The following is a 24,100-nucleotide window of genomic DNA, read 5'->3' on the forward strand; positions in this document are numbered from 1 at the left end:
TTTAAAGTCTCTGACTTTACTCTTGAAAGAAGAGAATATCTGTAGAGTGATATAAATCTTTGTAAGATTTTAGAGAAGTCTGGTACAATACTTATAGGAGGAGTCCTGCAGAATACTTGGAGAAGTCTGTGATAATACTTGGAGAAGTCTTGTCTAATACTTGTATTGGAGAAGTCCTTGATACTTGCTAGTGAAAATCTTGGTGGTGGCCAAGTACTGGACGTAGCCCAATCGTTTAGGGTGAACCAGTATAAATCTATATGTGCAGATCGTTCTGTCCTATTTACTGTTTTACTTCCGCTGCACTAAACAGTTTGTGAAAAGTCACACTTTAACGTTTTTATCAAAGAACTAATAATCTTTTCTTTAAAACGAAGCAATTTTCAAGAACACAATTCAAACCCCCCTTTCTTGTATTACTTATTTGCAACTCAATGACATGTCTCATTGCCCAAATGGTTTCCCTATGCCAAGGTTCCCCCATGAGATCCCATGTCAAATTTGAGAATTCTTGACGCGTGATTGATTTCCCAAGGCTAACCTATGCAAATTTGAGTGGAAAATGAGTTTCAAGGGAAAATATCTTCTTGGAAGGGACTCTTGGTTCGCCATGGCTTTCCTCGTTGCCCAAATAGTTTCCCTATGTCAAGGTGCACCCGTAAGCTCCCATGTCAAAATTTGAGAATTTTTGCCCTGATGATGGACTTCCCAAGGCTAACCTATGCGAATTTGGGTGGAAAATGAGTATTCAAGGGAAAATAACAAGTTGGAAGAGACTCTCGGTTTTCCATGGCTTGCCTCGTTGCCCAAATAGTTTCGATATGCCAAGGTGTCCCCCGTGAGCTCCCTTGTCAAAAGTCGGGAATTCTTGCCCCGATGATTGATTTCCAAAGGCTAACCTATGCAAATTTGGGTGGAAAATGAGTTTTCAAGGGAAAATATCTTGTTTTAAGGGAAAATTGGTTTGCTATATATCCCTCGTTACCCAAATGGTTTCCCTATCCAAAGATGCCCCCGAGAGCTCCCATGTCAAAATTTGGGAATTCTTGCCCCGATGATAGATTTCCCAAGGCTCACCTATGCGAATTTGGGTGGAAAATGAGTTTTAAAGGGAAAATATCAATTGTAAAGGAAACTTGGTTTGCCATGGCATGTCTCGCTGCCCAAATGGTTTCCCTACGCAAAGGTGCCCCGTGAGCTCCCATGTCAAAATTTGAGAATTCTTGCCCCGATAATGGATTTCCCATGGCTAACCTATGCAAATTTGGGTGTAAAATGAGTTTTCAAAGGAAAATATCTTGTTGGAAGGGAAATTTTGTTTACCATGACTTTCCTCGTGCCCAAATGGTTTCTCTATGCCAAGGTTCCCTTGTGAGCTCCCATGTCAAAATTTGAGACTTCTTCCCCCAATGATGGATTTCTCAAGGCTATCTTATACGAAATTCGGTGGAAGATGAGTTTTCAAGGGAAAATCTCAAGTTAGAAGGGAAACTTGGATTGCCATGGCATGCCTTGTTGCCCAAATAGTTTCCATATTCCAAGGTACCCCCGTGAGCTCCCTTGTGAAAATTTCTGAATTCTTGCCCCGATAATGAATTTCCCAAGGCTAACCTATGCGAATTTGGGTGGAAAATGAGTTTTCCAGGGAAAATCTCAAGTTGGAAGGGAATCTTGGATTGCCAAGGCATGCCTCATTGCCCAAATGGTTTCCCTATCCCAAGGTGCCTCCGTGAGCTCCCTTGTCAAAATTTGAGAATTCTTGCCCCGATGATGAATTTCCCAAGGCTAACCTATGCGAATTCGGGTGGAAAATGAGTTTTCAAGCGAAAATATCAAGTTGCAAATTTCTCTTGGTTTTTCATGGCTTGTCTCGTTGCCCAAATGGTTTCCCTATGCCAAGGTGCACTCGTGAGCTCCCATGTCAAAATTTGAGAATTCTTGCCCCGATCATGAATTTCCCAAGGCTAGCTTATGCGAATTTGGGTGGAAAATGACTTTTCAAGGGAAATATCAAGTTGGAAGGTAAACTTTGTTAGCCATGGCATGCCTCGTTTCCCAAATAGTTTCCATATGCCAAAGTGCTCCCGTGAGTTCCATGTAAAAATTTGAGAATTATTACCCCGATGATGTATTTCCCAAGGCTAACCTATGCAAATTTGGGTGGAAAATGAGTTTCAAGGGAAAATATCTTGTTGGAAGGGAAACTTAATTTTCCATGACATGACTCATTGCCCAAATGGTTTACCTATGCCAAGGTGCCCCCGTGAGATCCCATGTCAAAATTTGAGAATTCTTGTCGCGATGATAGATTTCCCAAGGCTAACCGATGCAAATTTGGGTCGAAAATGTGTTTTTAAGGGAAAATATATTGTTGGAATGGAAACTTGGTTTTACATGAAATGCCTCGTTGCCCAAATGATTTCCCTATGCCAAGGTGCCCTCGTGAGCTCCCATGTCAAAATTTGGGAATTCTTGCCGCGGTGATGGATTTCCCAAGGCTAAGCTATGCGAATTTGGGTGGCAAATGAGTTTTCAGGGGAAAATATCAAGTTGGAAAGTAAACTTTGTTGGACATGGCATGCCTCGTTGCCCAAATGGTTTCCCTACACCAAAGTGCCCCCGTGAGCTCCCATGTAACAATTTGAAAATTCTTGCCCCGATGATGGATTTCTCATGGCTAATCTATGCAAATTTGGGTGGAAAATGAGTTTTCAAGTGAAACTTTCAAGTGTGAAGGGAAATTTGGTTTGTCATGGCATGCCTCGTTGCCCCAATGGTTTCCCTATGCGAAGGTGCCCCCGTGAGCTCCCATGTCAAAATTTAAGACTTCTTGCCCTGATGATGGATTTCCCATGGCTAACATGTGCAAATTTGGGTGGAAAATGAGTTTTCAAGGGAAAATATCAAGTTGGAAGGGAAATTTGGTTTGCCATGGCATGCCTCGTTGCCCAAATGGTTTCCCTACGCCGAAGTGCCCCCTTGAGCTCCCATGTAAAAATTTGAGACTTCTTGCCCTAATGATGGATTTCTCATGGTTAACCTATGCAAATTTTGGTGGAAAATGAGTTTTCAAGTGAAACTTTCAAGTTGGAAGGAAAATTCGGTTTGCCATGGCATGTCTCGTTGCCCAAATTGTTTCCCTATGCCATGGTGCCCCAGTGAGCACCCACGTCAAAATTTGAGACTTCTTGCCCCGATGATGGATTTCACAAGGCTAACCTATGCGATTTTGGGTGGAAAATGAGTTTTCAAAGGAAAATATCTTGTTGGAAGGGACTCTTGGTTTGCCATGGCTTTCCTCATTGCCCAAATAGTTTCCCTAGGCCAAAGTGCACCCGTAAGCTCCCATGTCAAAATATGAGAATTGTTGCCCCGATAATGGATTTCCCAAGGCAAACAAACATATGCGAATTTGAATGGAAAATGAGTTTTCAAGGGGAAATATCAAGTTCGAGGGGACTCTTGGTTTGTCATGGCTTGCCTCGTTTCCCAAATGGTTTCCCTATGCCAAGGTTCCCCCGTGAGCTCCCATTACAAAATTTGAGAATACTTGCCCTGATAATGGATTTCCCATGGCTAACCTATGCAAATTTGGGTGGAAAATGAGTTTTCAAGGGAAAATATCAATCGGAAGGGAAATTTGGTTTTCCATAGCATGCCTTGTTACCCAAATGGTTTCCCTATGCCAAGGTGCCCGTGTGAGCTCCCATGTTAAAATTTTAGAAATCTTGCCTGGATGATGGATTCCTCAAGGCTTACCTATGCAAATTTGGGTGGAAAATGAGTTTTCAAGGGAATAATCAAGTTGGAAGGGAAACTTGGACTGCCATGGCATGCCTCGTTGCCCAAATGGTTACCCTATGCCAAGGTGCCCCGTGAGCTCCCATGTCAAAATTTAAAAATTCTTGCCTCGATGATGGATTTCACACGGCTAACCTGTGCAAATTTTGGTGTAAAATGAGTTTTCAAGGGAAAATCTCAAGTTGGAATGGAAACTTGGTTTGCCATGGCATGGATCGTTGCCCAAATAGTTTACCTATGCCAAGATGCCCCCATGAGCTCCCTTGTCAAAATTTGAGAATTCATTCCCCGATGATGAATTTCCCAAGGCGTTATATGTGAATTTGGGTGGAAAATGAGTTTTCAAGGGAAAATATCAAGTTGGAAATTACTCTTGGTTTTTCATGGCTTGTCTCTTTGCCCAAATGGTTTCCCTATGCAAAGGTGCACCCGTGAGCTCCCATGTCAAAATTTGAGAATTCTTGCTCCGATGATGGATTTCCCAAGGCTAACCTATGCGAATTTGGGTGGAAAATGATTTTTCAAGGGAAACTCTCAAGTTGGAAGGGAAACTTGGTTTGGCATTGCATGCCTCGTTGCCCAAATGGCTTCCCTATGCCAAAGTACCCCCGTGAGCTCCCATGTAAAAAACTGAGAATTCTTGCCCCGATGATGTATTTCCTAGGGCTAACCTATGCAAATTTTGGTGGAAAATGAGTTTTCTAGGGAAAATATCTTGTTGGAAGGGAAACTTGGTTTGCCATGAAATGTCTCGTTGCCCAAATGGTTTCCCTATGCCAAGGTGCCCCTCGAGCTCCCATGTCAAAATTTGGGAATTCTTGCCCCGATGATGGATTATCCATGGGTAACCTATGCAAATTTGGGTGGAAAATGAGTTTTCAATGGAAAATATCAAGTTGGAAGGGAAATTTGGTTTGCCATGGAATGCCTCATTGAAGGTATGAAAAACGGTAGAAAGGGGGGGTTTGAATAACGTTTTCAAGATAAAACTTCCACCTTAAAGATTTTAACAAATCTTTTCGAGAACTAAGTGCTAAAGATGAGAGATAGAAAAGCACACAAGGATTTTATCCTGGTTCACTTGATAAATCACTCAAGCTACTCCAGTCCACCCGTTAAGGTGATTTCTTCCTTCTTAGAATGAAGGCAATCCACTAATCAGGTAAGAGTTACAACTGCACTTGAAACCTACAAGTGACTAACAATTACACTGACTTAGCTCACACTAAGATTCACTCTCTTAGTCTTCTCTAGGATCCGATCAACCTTGATCTCCTAAAGAAACTAAACAAACTGTTTATCAAAGGAATGTTTACAAGAGATTTGCTTCTGAAAAGCTAATAGTAAACACAATGAATTTCAGATGAAAGAATGCTTGAAGGATTTTGAATATGGCTTATGCTTGTGTGAATTCTTCCAACAGCATCTTTCAATCTTCAGTCTCTATTTATACTCCAAGAATTAGGGTTTGAACGCTGCATGGGAATGCTACCGTTGGAGGGCAGTTCTGGAAATTCCAGCTTCTGTTGTGGCTGAGAACGTTAGGTAGGTCGTCAGGATGGTACAGTTGCTTTTGTACTTGGATAGTGACTTGACCTTTAAACCTAGGAGACTTCTGATCAGGGGAATGCTTCATGTTGGAACTTGTGAAGCCGGTTGATCAGAGTCAGAGGGAAAGCACAGATCCTCTGACCGTTGTATCTTCTGATTCTGAACTCAGAGGGAAGTACATGGTCTTCAGAGTTTCTTGCTTCTGGACATCAGAGTTTCCACTATTCAGCTTCTGTATCTTCAGAGTCTTCTACACCATCAGAACATCTGAACCTTCAGTGTTTCTTGGTTATCAGAACTTCTGGATCTTCAGAGCTTCTAGTGACTGAGTCCACATCAGAATTTGTGTAGCTTCAGAACTTCTGAAGCTTTTCCACTGTTCATATTGAACATGATCAATGCGAAAGCGTTGCTTGGGTCACTCTTTATGCACAGTGCTTCTGATTTGTGTGGGATTGAATTGAGGTCAGAGCCTATAAATAGCACACTCAGAAAAACACGTTAGAGTACCATAATTGTTCATATCAAAAGGTTAACTTGTAATCATCAAAAAATAGAGTTGTACTACTAGATCAAAACTTGATCTTACACTCGTTGCCCAAATGGTTTCCCTATGCCAAGGTGCAACAGTGAGCTCCCATGTCAAAATTTAGGACTTCTTGCCACGATGATGGATTTCGAATTTGGGTGGAAAATGAGTTTTCTACGAAAATATCAAGTTGGAAGGGACTCTTGGTTTGAGATGGCTTGCCTCATTGCCCAAATAGTTTCCCTATGTCAAGATGCACCCATAAGCTCTCATGTCAAATTTTGAGAATTCTTGCCATGATGATGGATTTCCTAAGGCGTTAATGCAAATTTCGGTGGAAAATAAGTTTTCAAGGGAAATATCTTGTTGGAAGGGACGCTCGGTTTGAGATGGCTTGCCTCGTTGCCCAAATGGTTTCTCTATGCCAAGGTGCCCCCATGAGCTCCCATGTAAAAATTCCGGAATTCTTGCCGCGATGATTGGTTTCCCAAGGCGTTCCTATGTGAATTTGGGTGGAAAATGAGTTTTTAAGGGAAAATCTCAAGTTGGAAGATAAACTTAGATTGTCATGGCCTGCCTCGTTGCCCATATGGTTTCCCTATGTCAAGGTGCCCCCGTGAGCTGCCATGTCAAAATTTGAAAATTCTTACCCAGATGATGGATTTCTCAAGGCTAACCTATGCGAAATTGGTTGGGAAATGAGTTTTCAAGGGAAAATATCAAGTTGGAAGAGACTCTTGGTTTGCCATGGCTTGCCTTGTTTCCAAAATAGTTTCCCTATGCCAAGGTGCACCCGTAAGCTCTATGTCAATATTTGAGAATTCTTGTCCCGATCATGAATTTCCCATGGCTAACCTATAAAAATTTGGTTGAAAAATGAGTTTTCAATGGAAAATATCAAGTTGAAAGGGAAATTGGGTTTGCCATGGCATGCCCCATTTCCCAAATGGTTTCCCTATGCCAAGGTACACTCGTGAGCCTCCATGTCAAAATTTGAGAATTCTTGCCCCGATCATGGATTTCCCATGGCTAACCTATGCAAATTTGGTTGAAAAATGAGTTTTCAAGAGAAAATATCAAGTTGGAAGGGAAATTTGGTTTGCCATGGCATGCCTCGTTTCCCAAATGGTTTACCTATGCCAAGGTGCCCCCGTGAGCTCTCATGTCAAAATTTGAGATTTCTTGCCCTGATGATGGATTTTCAAGGCTAACCTATGCGAATATGGGTGGAAAATGAATTTTCAAGTGAAAATCTCAAGTTCAAAGGGAAACTCTGATTGCCATGGCATGCCTCGTTGCCCAAATGGTTTCCCTATGCCAAGGTGCCCCCGTGAGCTTTCATGTCAAAATTTGAAAATTCTTGCCCGGATGATGGATTTCCCCAAAGCTAACCTATGCGAATTTAGGTGTAAAATGAGTTTTTAAGGGAAAATATCAAGTTGGAAGGGACTCTTGGTTTGCATTGGCTAACCTCTTTGCCCAAATAGTTTCCCTATGCCAAGGTTCACCCGTAAGATCCATGTCAAAATTTGAGAATTATTGTCCCGATCATGGATTTCACATGGCTAACCTATGCAAATTTGGTTGAAAAATGTGTTTTCAAATGAAAATATCAAGTTGGAAGGGAAATTTGGTTTGCCATGACTTTCCTCGTTGCCCAAATAGTTTCTATATGCCAAGTTGCCCCTGTGAGCTCCCATGTCAAAATTTGAGACTTCTTGCCATGAGGATGGATTTTCAAGGCTAACCTATGTGAAGGCCACTAAGATTGCCGCAAAAAGGTCATCAGGTTTCCCAGCCATATAGTTGTCTTTACCGCGGGCGGTATAACGGCCGGAAAATATTTTACCGACCCCCGATACAATGGCAGAAACCTGGTTGTCAGTAATGCATTAGCGGGCATTTTTATTGTCGCTAAATTCTATATTTATTGCCGTTAAAAGCCATTTTGTTGTAGTGAAACCATATTCAAACCCCAATTTCTAGTGTTTTTTATACCTTCACCACCCTAGACCTATCCTCGGAGCTTTTCAAGCTAGTGCCTCCGCCTGGCTCGTCGTCGAAAGAAGACTGATCATCCTCTCCATTAAGCTGACTCAGCGAGCTTTTAGAACTTGCCTCGTCCCAGGCTCCTGGCCAGCTACACACACAACAGGGGCTGCTTAGCTCCTCCATAATCCTCACCCCGACAAGCACGTTGTTTATCATCACTACCCTTGAGAAGAACATGGGTTCCAACTTTGTTGTTCTAATCGTTATCTGTGCAAAGTTGATCCTCGAGAAAGACATTGTGCCTTCATCTATAGAAATCACCTCTCCTATGTGCAGAAGGACTCTTTTGAAGCACTCCTTTGTCCACAAATTTAATGGTATTCCTTCGCACCTGACCCACGCACACTTGTGCCCCGCTGAAAAGTTGTTGGTCCAAGGGTGTATGGACTCAAACATTTCCTGCAACCCGTCCTCAGAGTCCTTGATGAGCTCGCCCAGATCCTCACCTTCTGGGTTTGTTAAAAGAACGGGGTTGTCCCCCATGTATCTCAACTGCACCATCTCAAAGCCTTTCAATATGAATTATCCTGTAATTGGTGGATATTTGCTATATCCTTGACCACACCTATGAAGCTCTTGTTTAGCCATTCCACTTCCAGGCCCTTCACTGTGATTTCTTCTCCATCCCATTCCTTGCTAAAGTCCTGTTTGATCTTCCTTCTCTTCTCGACGTTTCTTCCTCCACCACCCCTATGGAAAGGTGCTCCCTGGTTTCTAACCCCCCCTGGGTTAGTGCCTTCAGGTAGGACTTCCCTTGGTCCTGGTTGATTCGTTCCCTCCCTTCTGATGCTGAGGCACTCGACGTTGCATCATATTTGTCTCTTGCTGGGCTGGTGGACCGAGGTGTTGATTCTGAGGTATTGCACCAACTTTCGCAAATCTGGGTAGATTAACACGAAGTTTTTCGCTTCCTATGAACAGTTGATCCATCTTCTCTGCCATCCGGATCGGGTCTGTGACATCCATGAATTTGACGAAGCCGAAGAACCTTCGTCCTGACCTATCCCTTTTCTTCGGTATTACAACTTCCTAAACTTTCCCCATCTTTGGAATACGGGGCACGTCTCCTTCTCCTTGAAGTTCTCAGGGAAGTGGGTAAAGAAGAACGAAGTAAGGTGTCTTCTACGCCCCTCCTGATCGTGCATGTTCCTCTGTTTTCTCCATGTCCTCCCCCAGTTGCAACTTGCAACCCTCCACTCACTTTTCTCTCTCTCTTTCTCTCTCTACTCTCATTCTCTCTCTAGCAAGGTTCTCCTGCAATGGTACATATTGTTATATGTGTTGTTATTGGAAAACAAATCTTCATTTATTTTTAATTTGAACATTAGAGAAAAGTATTTAGAGATTGTGTTTTCTTTTATTTTGATTTTTTATAGATATATAGGATAATATCTGGCCAACTATGACTTTATTCTAATAACAATTTAGTTTAAGAAAAATGAAATAACAATTTCATTGTTTAAATTTAATTATGCTCTCTTTTCAATTATGGAATGCAATATTGAAATAATGGCTTTCTGTTAGTATTATTGGTATCCTATTAGCTTATATATTTTCTTTAATCTATTCTATCTATACTGAATTGATTCTATGACTCACAAAGCTGCACTAAAGCATTCTGTTTTAGCAAGCATGGTTGTGCCAGCAAGTTGGGTGCATGTGCAATTTGGTGCAGGGATGAGATTGTCTATTAAATTCAGCAGTCCTGGAGATGAGTTGTATGATGCTTGGGAAGATATACTGTTTTTACAACCAATTATCTGTTGCAAATGCACTTGAGACAAAACACTGGATTATTTATCTTTTTCACTTTGAGAAAAGTTTAGAGACTTATGGGACTTGCTACAGTGTGGTTAAGGAATATCTGATTTGAAGCTTATTGCATATTTCATGATGAAATTATAAGATAGGGGTGGAAAAGAGGACATTTTCATCTAAATATTTCATGTTGTAAATTACTTTCTATTTGGTTTTCTGGGTATAACTTCGGTTAGGCTACTCCTCTTTATTCCATTAAGGTGTCATTTCTATTTTGTTTTGTTTTTATGGATCGATGCTTTCTACAAATATTTAGTTTTTAACATTCATAATGAACAGAATGAGGAGCAGAAGTTTGGTAGATTTACAAACTATGTTCATATCTCATATTAGCTTCAAAATTCAAATATAGATGTTAAAATCTTAAATTCACAGCATGGTTTTCTAGCATTGCTTGAAAAAACTTTCATATCAGTGTTATGATTGCTCCTTTTTTTTTATCCTATTCTCTTCATCTTAAAATCTTTTCTCAGTTATTTTATTTTATTTGGCATTTCTTAAACTTTTATTTTCAGGTACTTCAAGCAGTGTCCATATCTTGATGAAAAGCATATAAAATATTTGGGCTATGAGTAGGGTTCGATTATTTGCAAGTGAAGTTTTGGTTTCAAAAGAGAATATGTTAGGTACTCGGTGGAATTTGTGAGTGTGTTTGGGGATAATTTGTAAGAAAAGTGGTGGTGATAGTGAGGTAGAGAAATCTGAGAGATTTTAATGTAAATGGAGATTTTTCTTTAATTTCTTATGGGATTGGACTTTTAATCCTTATCCACACCATTTGAAATTTCCATTATTAATATTATTTCGGACACTTATGTCATTGACAAATAATAATTAGGTTCTCATGAAAAGTATATATTCTTCATAATTGAGAATTAAGTAGTTGTGTTTTAGAGTCTTTTATGTATAATTCAGATGCAAACAATATGCACTCAGCTATCACTTCAGCATTCTATTTGTGGCAGCGTGTTACTTTCCTTGAGGCTTGGCAAGGTTGGTATTTCAATGTCCATTTAAGTACCCGTTCATGAGTTTAGTTTTTTCTTTTGGTGGCTAAACGTATTAAAAAGAGCCGTTGGTGCCTTGCTTTTGGAAGCTAACGGCCACGGCTTAAGGCATTAGGAAAGTGATTGATAATGTAATTGGTGTTGGTAATTATAAGGTTAAAAGCTTTTATATGAGGAGCATTTTAAAAGAAAATATTTCTAAAAAAAATAAATGTTAATACTCCAATAAAAATAAATGTTAATACTCCCTCCACCCCTATTATATGTCACTTTTACCTAATTCTTTACCATTAAGAAAGGTAGTTATGTGCAATAAATTTGAAAGTTCTTTTATTAACTTTCCTAAATTACCCATAAATTTCTCTCTCTCCAATTTAAGAGTTTTTTAAAACGACACTATCTCTTTCATATTAAATACCGAGGGTAAGTTTGGAAAAAGATTGGACCCTGCAGTGGTCAGTGCAATTCAAACTGTGCAAGGAGATTCAATGGGGCTACAGGGTCTTGTAACGCTGCACTTGGTAACTTGTGCATTTGTCAATATACCTGCTAAGATATTATTTGGTATATTCTAAATCAACATATGAATTAAGAAAGATGATTCTATTTAAAAAAAAGTTTGGAAAAAAGTAATAAATTGACATTGGTATCATAAAGAGACTTATATTTTGGGACAAAAAAACCTCTCAAAAGTAAGATTTTCTCGGAATTTTTTTTTTATTACAAGAAGAAAAACATTGGAATATAATATAATTTTATGTTATTTTGTACTACATAATAATATAGTCTACTTTAATTTTTTGTACAAATTATTACAGGAGTTAAATTCTTCAACGGGGAGGTATATTTTAACAAGAAAGTACTTTCATTGTTAAACCTAATAGAAAAATAAATTTTGTACAATTTATGTATTTTTTTCATAACTCTTAAAATAATTTTAGGTGTAAAAGTTGTGTAAAAGTTTGGAAATTGTGTGATATTCGTTGTGGTTTTGTTTTGTTGAGTTTTCATAATTTTTTAGTGTCTTAATTCTAAAACGTAAAAAAATTGGCAATTTTAAGTATGTCAATTTTAGTCTAAATATACATATCTAAATTATAAGGACAAAGTTGATCGTGCAACGCACGGGTAAGAAACAATAGTAACAATTTAGTTTTTAAAAAAATTGGAAATCATGCACGGTTTAAGGTAAAAATTAAATCATTAATGAGAGCTTATGGGGAATTAGAAAGAGTGGATCCACTAACCTCTCATTTTTAATACGGAAGTGTAAAAAAGAGTGGAAGTTGTGGGGTTTAAGGTAATGAATGAAGATATGTGAAAATGTAAAACTGGGTATATTTTTTGTTTTTTTTCTTTTAAAAACTATATATGGAAGGATTGTAAGGTAAACCAATTTTTATGGCTTATTTCTGGATGGATTTACAATTTAAAATTGTATTTATTGGCAATGATGACTTTAGAATATGGAAGTTTTTACAATTGATTTTGAAAAATTTAAATAGGATTTGGTACACAATAATCATAATTATATAGCTTTGATAAGTTTGAAAAATGTAAGTGTTTAATGATAGTTATGGAAAATTGAAACGAGGAGATGAATGGGATGAAGAGAAGAAAGAGGACTGAAAAGAGGAGGATGTATAAGAGTGTGTCACATCAGATTTTAGAGACCTTAAATGAAAGTAGAGAATGTCACCTAGGATTTTTGATGCCTCTGAATGTTTCCTAATTTTATATAATAACGTAAAAAAATGTAACGTGACTAAAATTAGGGAATATTTAAAACAGTTTTTTAAAGGGATTATCAAAATAACCATGAGAAAGTTTGAGTTATGTACTGTTATTGGGCTTACAACCTTTGTAGTAAGTGGGCTTACCGAATTTGTACTATTGGGTCAGGTGACCCATGACCCGAACGGGTCAGAACATCATAATATATAAAGAGGACACCGCCCATGCGGCGGGGGATCCAACACTTTTTACTCATTTTGCTACTTTGTCATATTCTACCTTTGTTGCTTAATTGCTTAGCCCTGACCGGAGTTCTATACCGGAACATTGGCGCCAACCGTGGGGCCGAGGAATTCAATCCTAGGCTTCAAACGCACTAAAAATGGTGAATCGATCTGGAGCAAATGGAAGGGACAATCATGTTAACCATGAAAATGTTCCGCCCGATATTTTGCAACAGATCATGGCGGATCTAACTGATCTTCGTCAACACAATCAACAACTGCAAACTCAACTTGCTGAGATCAATCAAGATCGGGGCTTGCATGAGGGCGATCGTAGAATGGCAGAGATGGTGGTAGATTTTCAACCGTTCACAGAAGACATTGCAAACACAACCGTTCCAGATAACTTGAAGACTTTGGTTCTTGATTCTTATTACGGAGATTCTGACCCTAAGGATCATTTGGTGTATTTCAACACCAAAATGGTTATTGTGGGCGCTTCAGATGCGCTGAAGTGTAAAATGCTTCCTTCAACTCTTAAGAAGTCAGCAATGACTTGGTTTACAACGCTCCCACCGCGTTCAATTGCAGGGTTCATGGATTTATCGGCGAAATTTCTATCCCAATTTTCAACTAGTCGCGCCCAGAAAGTGACTCCAGCAGCTTTGTTTAATTTGCAACAGAGGCATAATGAAAGCCTTCAATCCTTTATGGGGCGTTTCAATCAACTATCAGTGCATTTGGAGGATAAAATGCCTGAAATTTGTATTGCAGCTTTTGAATTGGGCCTTCAATCAGGAAGTTTAAACAGCAGTTTGAGTCGTAAGCCCGTGGAGACAATGGCGGAGTTGCGAAGCAGGGTACAAGGTTTCATTCGGGAGGAGCAAAGTGATCGCATAAAGAGAAACCGCAAGAGTGCAGCGGTTACTGGCCAACAACAACAGTCAGATTCGAAAAAGGCGGCGGCTAACGATCAGCGTTCGGGCGGAGCAGTTACAAAAGGAGAGAGAAGTTACAATAATTCAAGTCGTTTTGATAACCGCTCTAATTTTCGAAATCGTGCTCAGCCTTATGGAAATCGTGGTTATGGACAGTCGATGACGTGGACCAGAAACCAACAAGACAGGTCGACCCCACTCGCGGTTAATTTAACTGAAGCATTGCACATGTGTTTGGAGGCTAACACAATTCGTTTTCCTAAACAACCAAAACGCCCACCAGGCAACGTGGACAGAAGTAAGTGGTGTGAGTATCACCGAATCGCGGGACACAATACAGATGATTGTTTTACCCTAAAGAAAGAGATTGAGGCATTGATAAAAGCAGGCTACAAGGAGTCAGAGGGAGCTGGAACCTCAACGAAGCGTGATGACACAGGGAAGGAGATTGAAGAGTCTGAACCAAAGAAGCAAGCTGGAGGTGAAACTAAAGGGTGCATTCATTCTATATTTGGAGGATTTCGAGGAGGAGGTATGACTAATTCTTCAAGGAAAAGGTATGTTCATTCCATTAATGCTATCTATGCAAATGATTGAGGAAACTGGGGAATCAATCAGCCCGATATTACATTTACTGTTAGAGATTTTGAGGGAGTTCAGCCTCATGAAGATGATCCCATTGTGGTGATGTTAAAAGTTGCTGATTACGAAATTGAGAGGGTACTGTTGGATCAAGGGAGTTCTGCAGATTTGATATATGGCGATGCATTTGAAAAGTTAGGGCTTACAGAGACTGGTTTGTTACCGTATGATGGGGCGTTAGTTGGTTTCTCAGGTGAGAAAGTATTTGTTAGAGGGTATGTGGAGCTAAATACCGTGTTTGGTGAAGGTAAAAATGAGAAAACCTTTGCCATTAAGTTTCTTGTGGTACTGTTGGTCAATTCGCAAGTGTACGAATACCTCCGGGTTTTAAAATATCGAACCACAGGGATTGTGAGTGAGAATTGTTGATTTAAGCCTAAAGTTTGCAAGTTCTTAAAACAGTAAAATTCAGAAATTGGTTTTGGTTGATTGTGACAAAAGTTTTGCAAAAGAGCAATGTTGATGAAGTTTGAAATAACAATTAATGGAAAATTGCCTTGGGTTGTTGATCATCTAATCCACTTTAGTTCACCTATCCTATGCATGTGAAACCTTGATTTAACTCTTGTTGTTATAGCCTATGTACTTACTAGTTGATTCCTCACAAAAGTAATTCTCTCAAACTGAAAGATAAGCCTAATTCCTTGTGTACTTAAACATTCATAAGAGGTAAATAAGCATGTATATTCAGGCCAACAAAACCCTCCCCTCACTCTATGCCTAAAAGCAAGTATAGAAAGATCTATTTCAAGTCATGTCCCTAAATCATAACAAACTTCCATTTGATTATAATCTAGCCTATAGCAAAGGTGCACCAAAGCTAAACATGCAATAAGGAATTGAAATACAAGATTGAATCAAGACTCATGCATAGAGATAGGATTTAACAAACTAAAATTTCATAGAATCTCTTAACCCAAAGCAAAAAGTAAACTAGCCACTCATGGCTAGTGAATTCATATAGAAAATGTAAAGAAAACTTGAGAAAAATACAAGTTGGAAGCCTCCCTTGGCCCCAAAGTTCTCTTCAGCTCTCAAACTTGATCAAAAATGAGTGAAATGTCAAAATGTATCAAAGAAATTGGCCTAAGCCTTATTTATAGGCAAAATAAACGAGGCTGGGCGCTCAGGCGCCAATTCAGAGCGCCTGAGCGCCAATTGCATGCTAAAAAAACATGCCTCTGGACCTAATTGGCGCCTAGGCGCTCATTCCCAGCGCCTAGGCGCTTAAGCTCGCCTGAAAAGGACTTTTGGCTTCTGAAACTCCTCTTTTCAATCCTCTTTAAGATCTCCTTCAATTCCATGCTTCTTGGCCTTCTTTCTCCTTCAGTTTCTGCTCTCCAAACCTAACCAACAAGTCAAGGAAATTCTAGAAGCTCAAAGAGCTCATTAGCACAAGAGGTCCTTCATAAAACATAACAAAACCATGCAAGTCCTAAACTTTACTTAAAATGCAAGAAAACTCCCTATAAAACTACAAAATTACCAAAACAAAATAAAGACTAAAGAAAAGATAAAAATGCATGAGAATGCATGAAACACTACATGAGACTCAACAAAAAGACTCAAAACTATCAAAGAAATGACCCTAAAAACACTACTAAAATAGGGTCATCAGGTACAGTGTACATCGCCGTATAATGTGCTTATTGGAAGACCATCGCTCAACAAACTTGGGGCGATTATTTCAACAAGACATTTAACAGTTAAGTATCCATTGGATAAGGGCGGAGTTGGAACTTTGAAGGCTGATCAGGTGGTTGCTAGGAAATGCTATTCTGACAGTTTCAAGCAGTATGGTCACATGGGAAAAAGAGCAGTGAAAGAGGGACATAGAGTTTTTGGGGTTGATGTTGATCAAGATGAGGTTAGTTTGGATCCGAGATAGGGCTTTTCAGATTTCAAGGTGACTCCAGAAGAGGAAACAAAGGCAGTGAAAGTGGGCGAAAGGAATTTGAAAGTTGGGGTAAACTTAACTCCAATCCAGGAAAGCAGACTGGTGCAATTGTTAGCTGAGAACATGGATTTATTTTCTTGGAGTGCACGAGATCTTCCAGGGATTGATCCAGAGTTCATTTGCCACAAATTGGCATTGAATCCTGGTGTGAAGCCAATCGCCCAGTTGAAGCGTAAAATGGGCGAAGAAAAAGCACTGGTAGTGAAAACGGAAACTAACAAGTTAATTGATGCAGGTTTTATAAGGGAGGTGAAGTATCCTACTTGGTTGGCTAATGTTGTCATGGTCAAGAAGAGTAATGGAAAGTGGCGAATGTGCACAGATTATACAGACTTAAACAAGCATTGTCCAAAGGATTCATATCCACTGCCGAATATAGATAAGTTGGTAGACCGGGCTTCGGGATTTGGAATGTTGAGTTTGATGGATGCGTATTCGGGCTATCATCAAATTCGAATGTATGCGCCAGATGAAGAGAAAACGGCATTTATGACAAATCAGGCAAATTATTGCTATCAAACCATGCTGTTTGGGCTTAAGAATGCAGGAGCAACTTATCAGCGATTGATGGACAGAGTCTTTGAAAAGCAAGTAGGGCGTAACATGGAAATTTATGTGGATGATATGGTGGTCAAATCAGAGGAAATGGGCGGTCATTGTACAGATTTGGCTGAGGCTTTTGGAGAAATCAGGAGGCATAACATGCGTTTGAATCCGGAAAAATGCTCTTTTGGAATTCAAAGTGGAAAATTCTTGGGCTTTATGATTACTAGAAGAGGAATTGAAGTTAATCCCGATAAGTGCAAGGCAATTTTAGACATGCAGAGTCCAACATCAGTGAAAGAGGTACAGAAGCTAACAGGAAGAATCGCGGCTTTGTCACGGTTTTTACCATGCTCAGGGAGTAAGGCAGCTCCATTCTTTCAGTGTTTGAGGAAGAACAAAGCTTTTCAATGGACAGATGAGTGCGAGCAGGCTTTCCAAACTTTAAAGGAGCATTTAGCTAAGCCTCTCATATTATCAAAGCCAATTCCAGGTATTCCGTTGTCAATTTTCATTTCCATATCAGATAATGCTGTGAGTTCTGTCTTATTGCAAGAATGTAAAGAGGAGCTGAGAATTATATATTTTGTGAGCCATGCTTTACAAGGGGCTGAGTCAAGATATCAGAAAATAGAAAAAGATGCACTTGCTTTGATTATCACCGCCCGAAAGTTGAGGCCTTATTTTCAAGGTTTTCAAATTAAAGTCAAAACTGACTTTCCCCTACGCCAAGTCCTTCAAAAGCCTGATTTAGCAGGGCGTATGGTTTCATGGGCTGTCGAATTGTCAGAATTTGGCATAGTGTTTGAGAATAAGGGACAAATAAAGGCGCAGGGCTTAATAGATTTTGTGAATGAGATGTCTCCAGAAGAAAGAATATCAGAGGAAGTGGAATGGTTTTTGTCTGTTGACGGTTCATCAAATTTAAAAGGAAGTGGAGCTGGTATAGTTTTGGAGGGACCAGGTGGAGTAATTATTGAGCAATCTCTCAAGTTTGACTTCAAGGCGAGCAACAATCAAGCGGAATATGAAGCAATAATAGCAGGGGTGAGGCTGGCCTTGGAGATGAATGTACGATGTATTGTAATAAAAACTGATTCTCAGCTTGTGGCAAATCAGATAAAGGGAGATTATCAAGCGAAGGATGTTCAGTTGGCTAAGTATTTGGTAAAGGTTCAAGAATTGTTGAAGCAGATGGACAAGTTTCAGGTAAATCATGTTCCAAGGGAGGAAAATACAAGGGCTGACATATTATCCAAACTAGCAAGTACAAAGAAACCAGGTAACAACAAGTCTGTGATTCAAGAGACTTTGAAGGGTCCAAGTGTGAAGGAAGATGATGTAGTGATGGTAACGGGCGGAGCAACTCTAGATTGGATGGATAGAATTCAAATGTGCCTGGAAGCAGATGGTTCAGACTTAGCTCTATTTTCAAAGGATCAGATACGAGAGGCGAGTCGTTACACAATGATGGGTGGACAACTTTACAAAAGGGGCGTTGGAGTCCCACTGTTGAGGTGTGTTAGTAGAGAGGATGCAGAAAGAATTATGTTTGAGGTACATGAGGGAGTCTGTGCCAGTCACATAGGGGGAAGATCTTTGGCTTCGAAGGTGTTGAGGGTTGGATTTTATTGGCCAACTTTAAAGGGAGATTGTATGGAATATGTTAAGAAATGTGAGAAGTGTCAAGTTTTTGCTGATCTTCATAAGGCGCCTCCTGAAGTTTTAAGTTCAATGAGTTCTTCATGGTCGTTTGCAATGTGGGGCGTAGATATTTTGGGTCCATTCACTCCAGCGGGGGCACAGGTCAAGTTTGTTTTGGTGGCAGTGGATTATTTTACAAATTGGATTGAAGCAGAGTCAATGGCGAAGATTACAGCTGAGAAGGTTAAGAAATTTTATTGGAGGAAGATAATCTGCAGGTTTGGAGTGCCAGCAACCATTGTTTCTGATAATGGAACACAGTTTACAAGCAGGAAGGTCAGAGATTTTTGTGCAGAGATGGGGATTGAAAACAGGTTCGCCTCAGTGGAACACCCACAATCTAATAGGCAGGTTGAAGCAGCAAACAAGGTGATTTTGAATGGCATGAAGAAGAGATTGGGCGAAGCAAAAGGATTATGGGCAGATGAATTGATCACAGTGGTTTGGGCTTACAACACAACACCTCAATCCACTACTGGAGAAACACCTTTCAAGCTTGCTTACGGAGTTGATGCAATGATTCCAGTGGAGATACAAGACATGACTTTTCGAGTGGCTACATATGAAGAAAACCAGAATCGGGAAAATGTTTTAGTGGATTTGAACTTGGCAGATGAGGTAAAAGCAGAAGTCCGTTTAAGGGAGGCTGCAGTCAAACAAAGGTCAGAAAGGCGTTATAATACACGAGTGGTGCCTAGAAGCATGAAAATGGGCGATTTGGTATTACGCAGAAAGGCGAAAAGTCCAACTGATTCAAAGCTGACACCTAATTGGGAAGGTCCATATAGAATTCTGCGAGATTTGGGACAAGGGGCTTATCACTTGGAGGAGTTGTCTGGGCGCAGGGTTCCAATAGCATGGAACGCCCAACACTTGCGTTACTACTACAGTTAAAGTTGTGTTATGTTCATTTCGTTTCAGTGTGTTTTATTCTGTTCAAAGACTACGTTGTGTTTATTCGTTTGGTGGTTCCTGTACTTGTTTAAGTGCCAAGACTATGTGGTTGTTTAGTAAGACTCAGTAACATGCACTCTTTTCTCTACCCATTAGGGAGAGTTTTTAACGAGGCATGATGTTAAATTTTAATGAAAAAACAGGTATGCACTCTTTTCTCTACCCCAGGCGGGAGAGTTTTTAACGAGGTATAACCTTTAAAAATTTCTTGAGTGCTTTGTTAGCATTGAAGTTATTTTTCAACTTAGGTCTATCAATTGGGCGATTCCAGACAATTGAGAAAGAGTAAGTCTCTTAAAACTAGAGCGTTTGGCCACGAATTCATAAGCATAGCCTTAACTTGGATTAAGCTTGTCCAACTTAAGCACAAAGTCTCCAAGCGAGCAAATTTCTATATCAGAACAAATTGCGCTTCTGATCTTTTTATTTTTGATTTACTTTAAAATACAAAGGCCTTATGAATTCAAAGAATAGTTGTTAAAGAAAAATCAATTTTTCTTGAAATAGAAAATTTTGATAAGCCCAGGGCTTCGAGTTTTGGAGGAACTTGTTAAAGCCTTCTTTATAAAGTAGACAACTTGTTAAGATCAACGCCTTTGCGGATAAACGAATCCAGAATAAAGGTATTTTCGCAGTACATTATTTTCATATTCTTATGCTGTTGGAGTAGTACTTTAAGTTTAGAGAACACAATAACCCTCGAATTAGATTGTTGAGTTATTACTTTTTAAGAAGGAATGGGAAGATTTTAGATGAAGATAAGTGATATTAAAGCATGGTTTAGGGATGACACTTAGATTTTAAACTTAAACTTTGTTGCATTAATATTAAAGGGGGGCGATACATTTTAGTTAAAGCGGGAAAGGCAGTAAATAAGAAAGCACGAGACTAAATCAACCGTTTGGTATAAGACCAACGGAGAACAAAACATCATTTCAACTTTTCTCAAGAAGGGGTTAATTGCTTTCCCCTTCGCCCTCTTTGTTGTTGTTGTTGTTGTCTTTGTCTTCTTCTTCTGCTTCTTCTTCTTCTTGTTCTTCTTGTTCTTCTTCCTCATCAAAGTTGGGCGTGATCAACTTTCCTTCAACGATCCTAGCGTAAGGATCAATGTCTTCGGTCTTGATAGGCATGTCAGGATTTAGGAACAAGATTTGCTCTTTAGCCTTGTTAAAGCCAGTTTCAAGTTGGGATAGAATGGAGGCTTTCAAAGATGCCGCTTCGGCAGAGAGGTCATCAATAGTCTTGTTCAAAATCTGTTTTTCTGAGGCCAAAGAGTTTGCCTCTTCCTTCATTTTTTGTGTTTCTTCTTCTTTCTCCTTCAGCAAGGCTTCATTTTCTTCCAAAGTCTTTTTCAGCCTTTCCAGGTCCAAAGCCAGATCCGCGGCTTTCTTCTCGTTAGCCTTGTTAGATTTTTCCAACAGCTTCATCGTAGACTTCAGCTTTTCATTCTCTTTTTCTTTATCTTCAAGCTTCTTAGCACTAGAAAGCCCGTCAAAGTTGTTGGACTCAATTTCTAGTATCTTGGAAATGGCAGCAATTTCCAAACTCTTAGTCATGACGGCTTGGCAGGCCTCCTGAAGCCCAATTTTCCTCATCTTCTCCTTATCAGCTTCAAACACAAGGTTGGTCTCCACAAGTGAGTTGAAGTTGATGCGGGAATCCCACAAAGAGGTGATTTCTTCTGAAGTCATGTCCTCAAATTCTTTCAGTTCATGCTTCCACGTGGGAGGCGGAGCGCTCGAGGAACCATATTGATTCGCCCCCTTGATTGTGAATTTTTCCAGCGAAGTTTGTATGGTGGTTTTCTCGGCAGACTTCTCAGAATTTTGATTTCTCTTTCTTCTTTTCGGGGCTGGATTCTTCTCAGTTTCAGACTGACTCCCTTCAGGTTCGTTCAGAGACTTAGCAGGGGATTGCTTTTTCTTCAACGCCTGTTGTTCGCGACGGAAACGGAGAATGTCATCTTCGGAAAGGCGAGACATCTTCGCTGAAAATTGTAAAATAAGAAAACACCGTTAGGATTTTACATGGGTTTTGGGGCGAATTAAGCTAAAAGGAATGTTCTTACCAACATATTGGGCTAAGTTTCTTTTCTTGAATGCTTCATAGAAATCATAAAGGTTCAAGTGAATCGTTGACAAGAAGTCAACTTAATATTTTTCAACAGGGGTGAGAGAGGATTCGGGAACTTTGTGGATAAGTTGGGGCTTATCGGTCCAGTAGAAAGGGAATCGAGGGGTTCCATCGTCAAAGTAAAAAATATCTTTACTTCGTTCGGATTCTTTTAGTTTGAAAAACTTGGATTTCCAATGTTTAAAGTTGCTTCTAAAGAGGGTGAATACCCCACACCCCCTAGCAGAGGATAAGGAAATATATTCGCCCTTCACCTTCATGCCGGTGGTCTCAAAGAAAGAGAAAAACTTTTTGCACGTTGGTATTATGCCTAAGCAGGTGCATAGTAATTCAAAGGATCGAAGGTAAGCCCAACCATTAGCAGAAAGTTGAGTAGGGGCGATGTTCATCAAGGTTAGGCTTGAGCAGGTAAAGTCTGGAAGGGGGAGTTTGTAGTCAAGGTCTTGGAACATAGTTTTAAAGAAGTAAGTATGGTTTTTACCGTTAGGGTCAGGTTTACCGAAACAGCAGGGTTCGTCGGGGGCGCAGGCAACTATGTCTAAATGGGCGTCATTACCGTCAGCCCTAAAGTTATATTTGGTTATCAAATCCATTACTTTGGGGATAGTATGGAAGTCGATGTATCTAGTAGCAACCGCCCGAGAGATCCATAAGGAGTCAGCGGCTGGAGGCTCTTTACGTTTCTTAGGTGATTTACGAGGATTTTTTGCAACCATTTTTGAGAGCAGGGTTTCCTGAAAATCAAGAGGAAATGGGGTTTGTCAGGTAGGAATTTTCAGTGAGTAAGTGGCGAAGTGGGTTGGATATTTAATTTTAAGTTTTGGGGGAAATTATCTATATTCAGAAAGTGATAGGGAGCTTTAAGTTTAACAGGGAAGGGGTTTAAGAGAAATGGGAGGAGGCAGGATATGAAAAATAAAGAAAAGTAGAAAAGATGAGTAAAAGTTAAGGGGAGAAGAGTTTACCAGAAAGGGAGATGACAAGATCTGGAAGGAGGTGGGAAGTGTTTCTGGTGAAATTCCCAGAAATTCTTCAAGCACTTGAAGCAAGGCTGCAAATGTTCTTCGAAACTTTAGAGAGAATTACTGGGGCTAGGAAGGGTGGAGATTGGTAAGAAAAAGGTTTTTAGGGTCAGACTTTATAGTGTGGTGAAGAGTAGGCGCGTCGATTCACCCGTTAGTAGAGGTGGTAATTTCCAAGACGTGTCTCTTGATGGTCCATCAATTTTTGCCTACGTGTCCATCAATTTTTGCCTATGAAACGTTTTCCGAAAAATGAACGGGTGTGCAGAGTTTAAGTTAAATAATTATTACTTTTGTACCGTTTGGTAAAGAAATGTCAGTGGGAATTTAATGCTGAGTGAATGTGGGTTTTGGGAAACGTCAGGCGCCGTTTCATCATGAGGTGTAATTGATAATTTCAAGTTTCAAAATATTTGCATATCTTGTTTGTGATTATGACAGGAATATGACAGTGAAGTGACGGGAAAAGATCTCAGTCAGAGTCTTGAAAAAGAGAGTAGGTGAAGTAATTCCAATAATCGACAAGGGCGAAGCTTCTTTTTGCTTATTGAAAAAGGCGAAGCTTCCTTTGCTTATTACAAGGGCGAGGCTTATGTCGTTTATTATGTGTCATCTTTTGCATGTAACAATTATCTAAGTTTAGCGGTATTAACTTTATATGTTAAGGGGCGTTGAGTATTGTGTTGTGGGCTTACTTAAAAGACACGCTGCACCTTAAAAGGGCTTTTAAGATTAGGTGTCTTGTGGGCTTGTGTACTGTTATTGGGCTTACAGCCTTTGTAGTAAGTGGGCTTACCGAATTTGTACTATTGGGCCAGGCAACCCATGACCCGAACGGGTCAGAACATCATAATATATAAAGAGGACACCGCCCATGCGGTGGGGGATCCAACACTTTTTACTCATTTTGCTACTTTGTCATATTCTACCTTTGTTGCTTAATTGCTTAGCCCTGACCAGAGTTCTATACCGGAACAGGTTAAATAACTCATCATCAAATCACATCGGAGATAAGTGAGTTGGAAATAAATTAATGAATAAAATATAGAAATATCAACTCACTTATCTTCAATGTGATTGGATGATGGATTATTTAACCCAAACTTTCTGATGGTCATTTAGACAGCTTATTTTTTAAAAGCTGGAACAGGTAATTTGTTTTTTTTTTTAAGAAACTTTTGTATATGTAACGTCTCTGTCTTCTTCTGTGTCCTCGAACTGACGCTTTCTATCTTTTCTTTGTTGCTTTGAATCATGTTTTCTCGTCTTCATTTCCACAATCTTCATAGTTTTGTGTCATTGTTTTCATGATCATAGTCTTTGTCATCATTAAAACACATCAACTAGTATGTTCTTTCTTAAAGGGAAACTTATGTGAAACTTAATTTTTTATGATGATGACAAAACTAATGTGTGTAGCGAGCTACCTGAAACAAAAAACAAACTTTGTGAAAGCATTTTGATTACTAACGAGTTAAGCATGGAGGGGTG

At 39.6% G+C, this 24,100-nt stretch overlaps 1 protein-coding gene across 1 annotated transcript; it reads right to left on the reverse strand.

The window, feature by feature from the left end:
- Positions 1-19,893: 19,893 nt before the first annotated feature.
- Positions 19,894-21,436, reverse strand: LOC130718970 (uncharacterized). The gene is made up of 2 exons (XM_057569624.1): positions 20,543-21,436; positions 19,894-19,908 (listed from the first exon to the last, which is right to left on the reverse strand). Exons 1-2 carry the CDS (start codon positions 21,434-21,436, stop codon positions 19,894-19,896), a joined length of 909 nt encoding a protein of 302 aa, XP_057425607.1.
- Positions 21,437-24,100: the final 2,664 nt, after the last annotated feature.

Source organism: Lotus japonicus, chromosome 5, assembly GCF_012489685.1.
Source record: "Lotus japonicus ecotype B-129 chromosome 5, LjGifu_v1.2".
In the NCBI taxonomy this organism is placed as follows: domain Eukaryota; kingdom Viridiplantae; phylum Streptophyta; class Magnoliopsida; order Fabales; family Fabaceae; genus Lotus; species Lotus japonicus.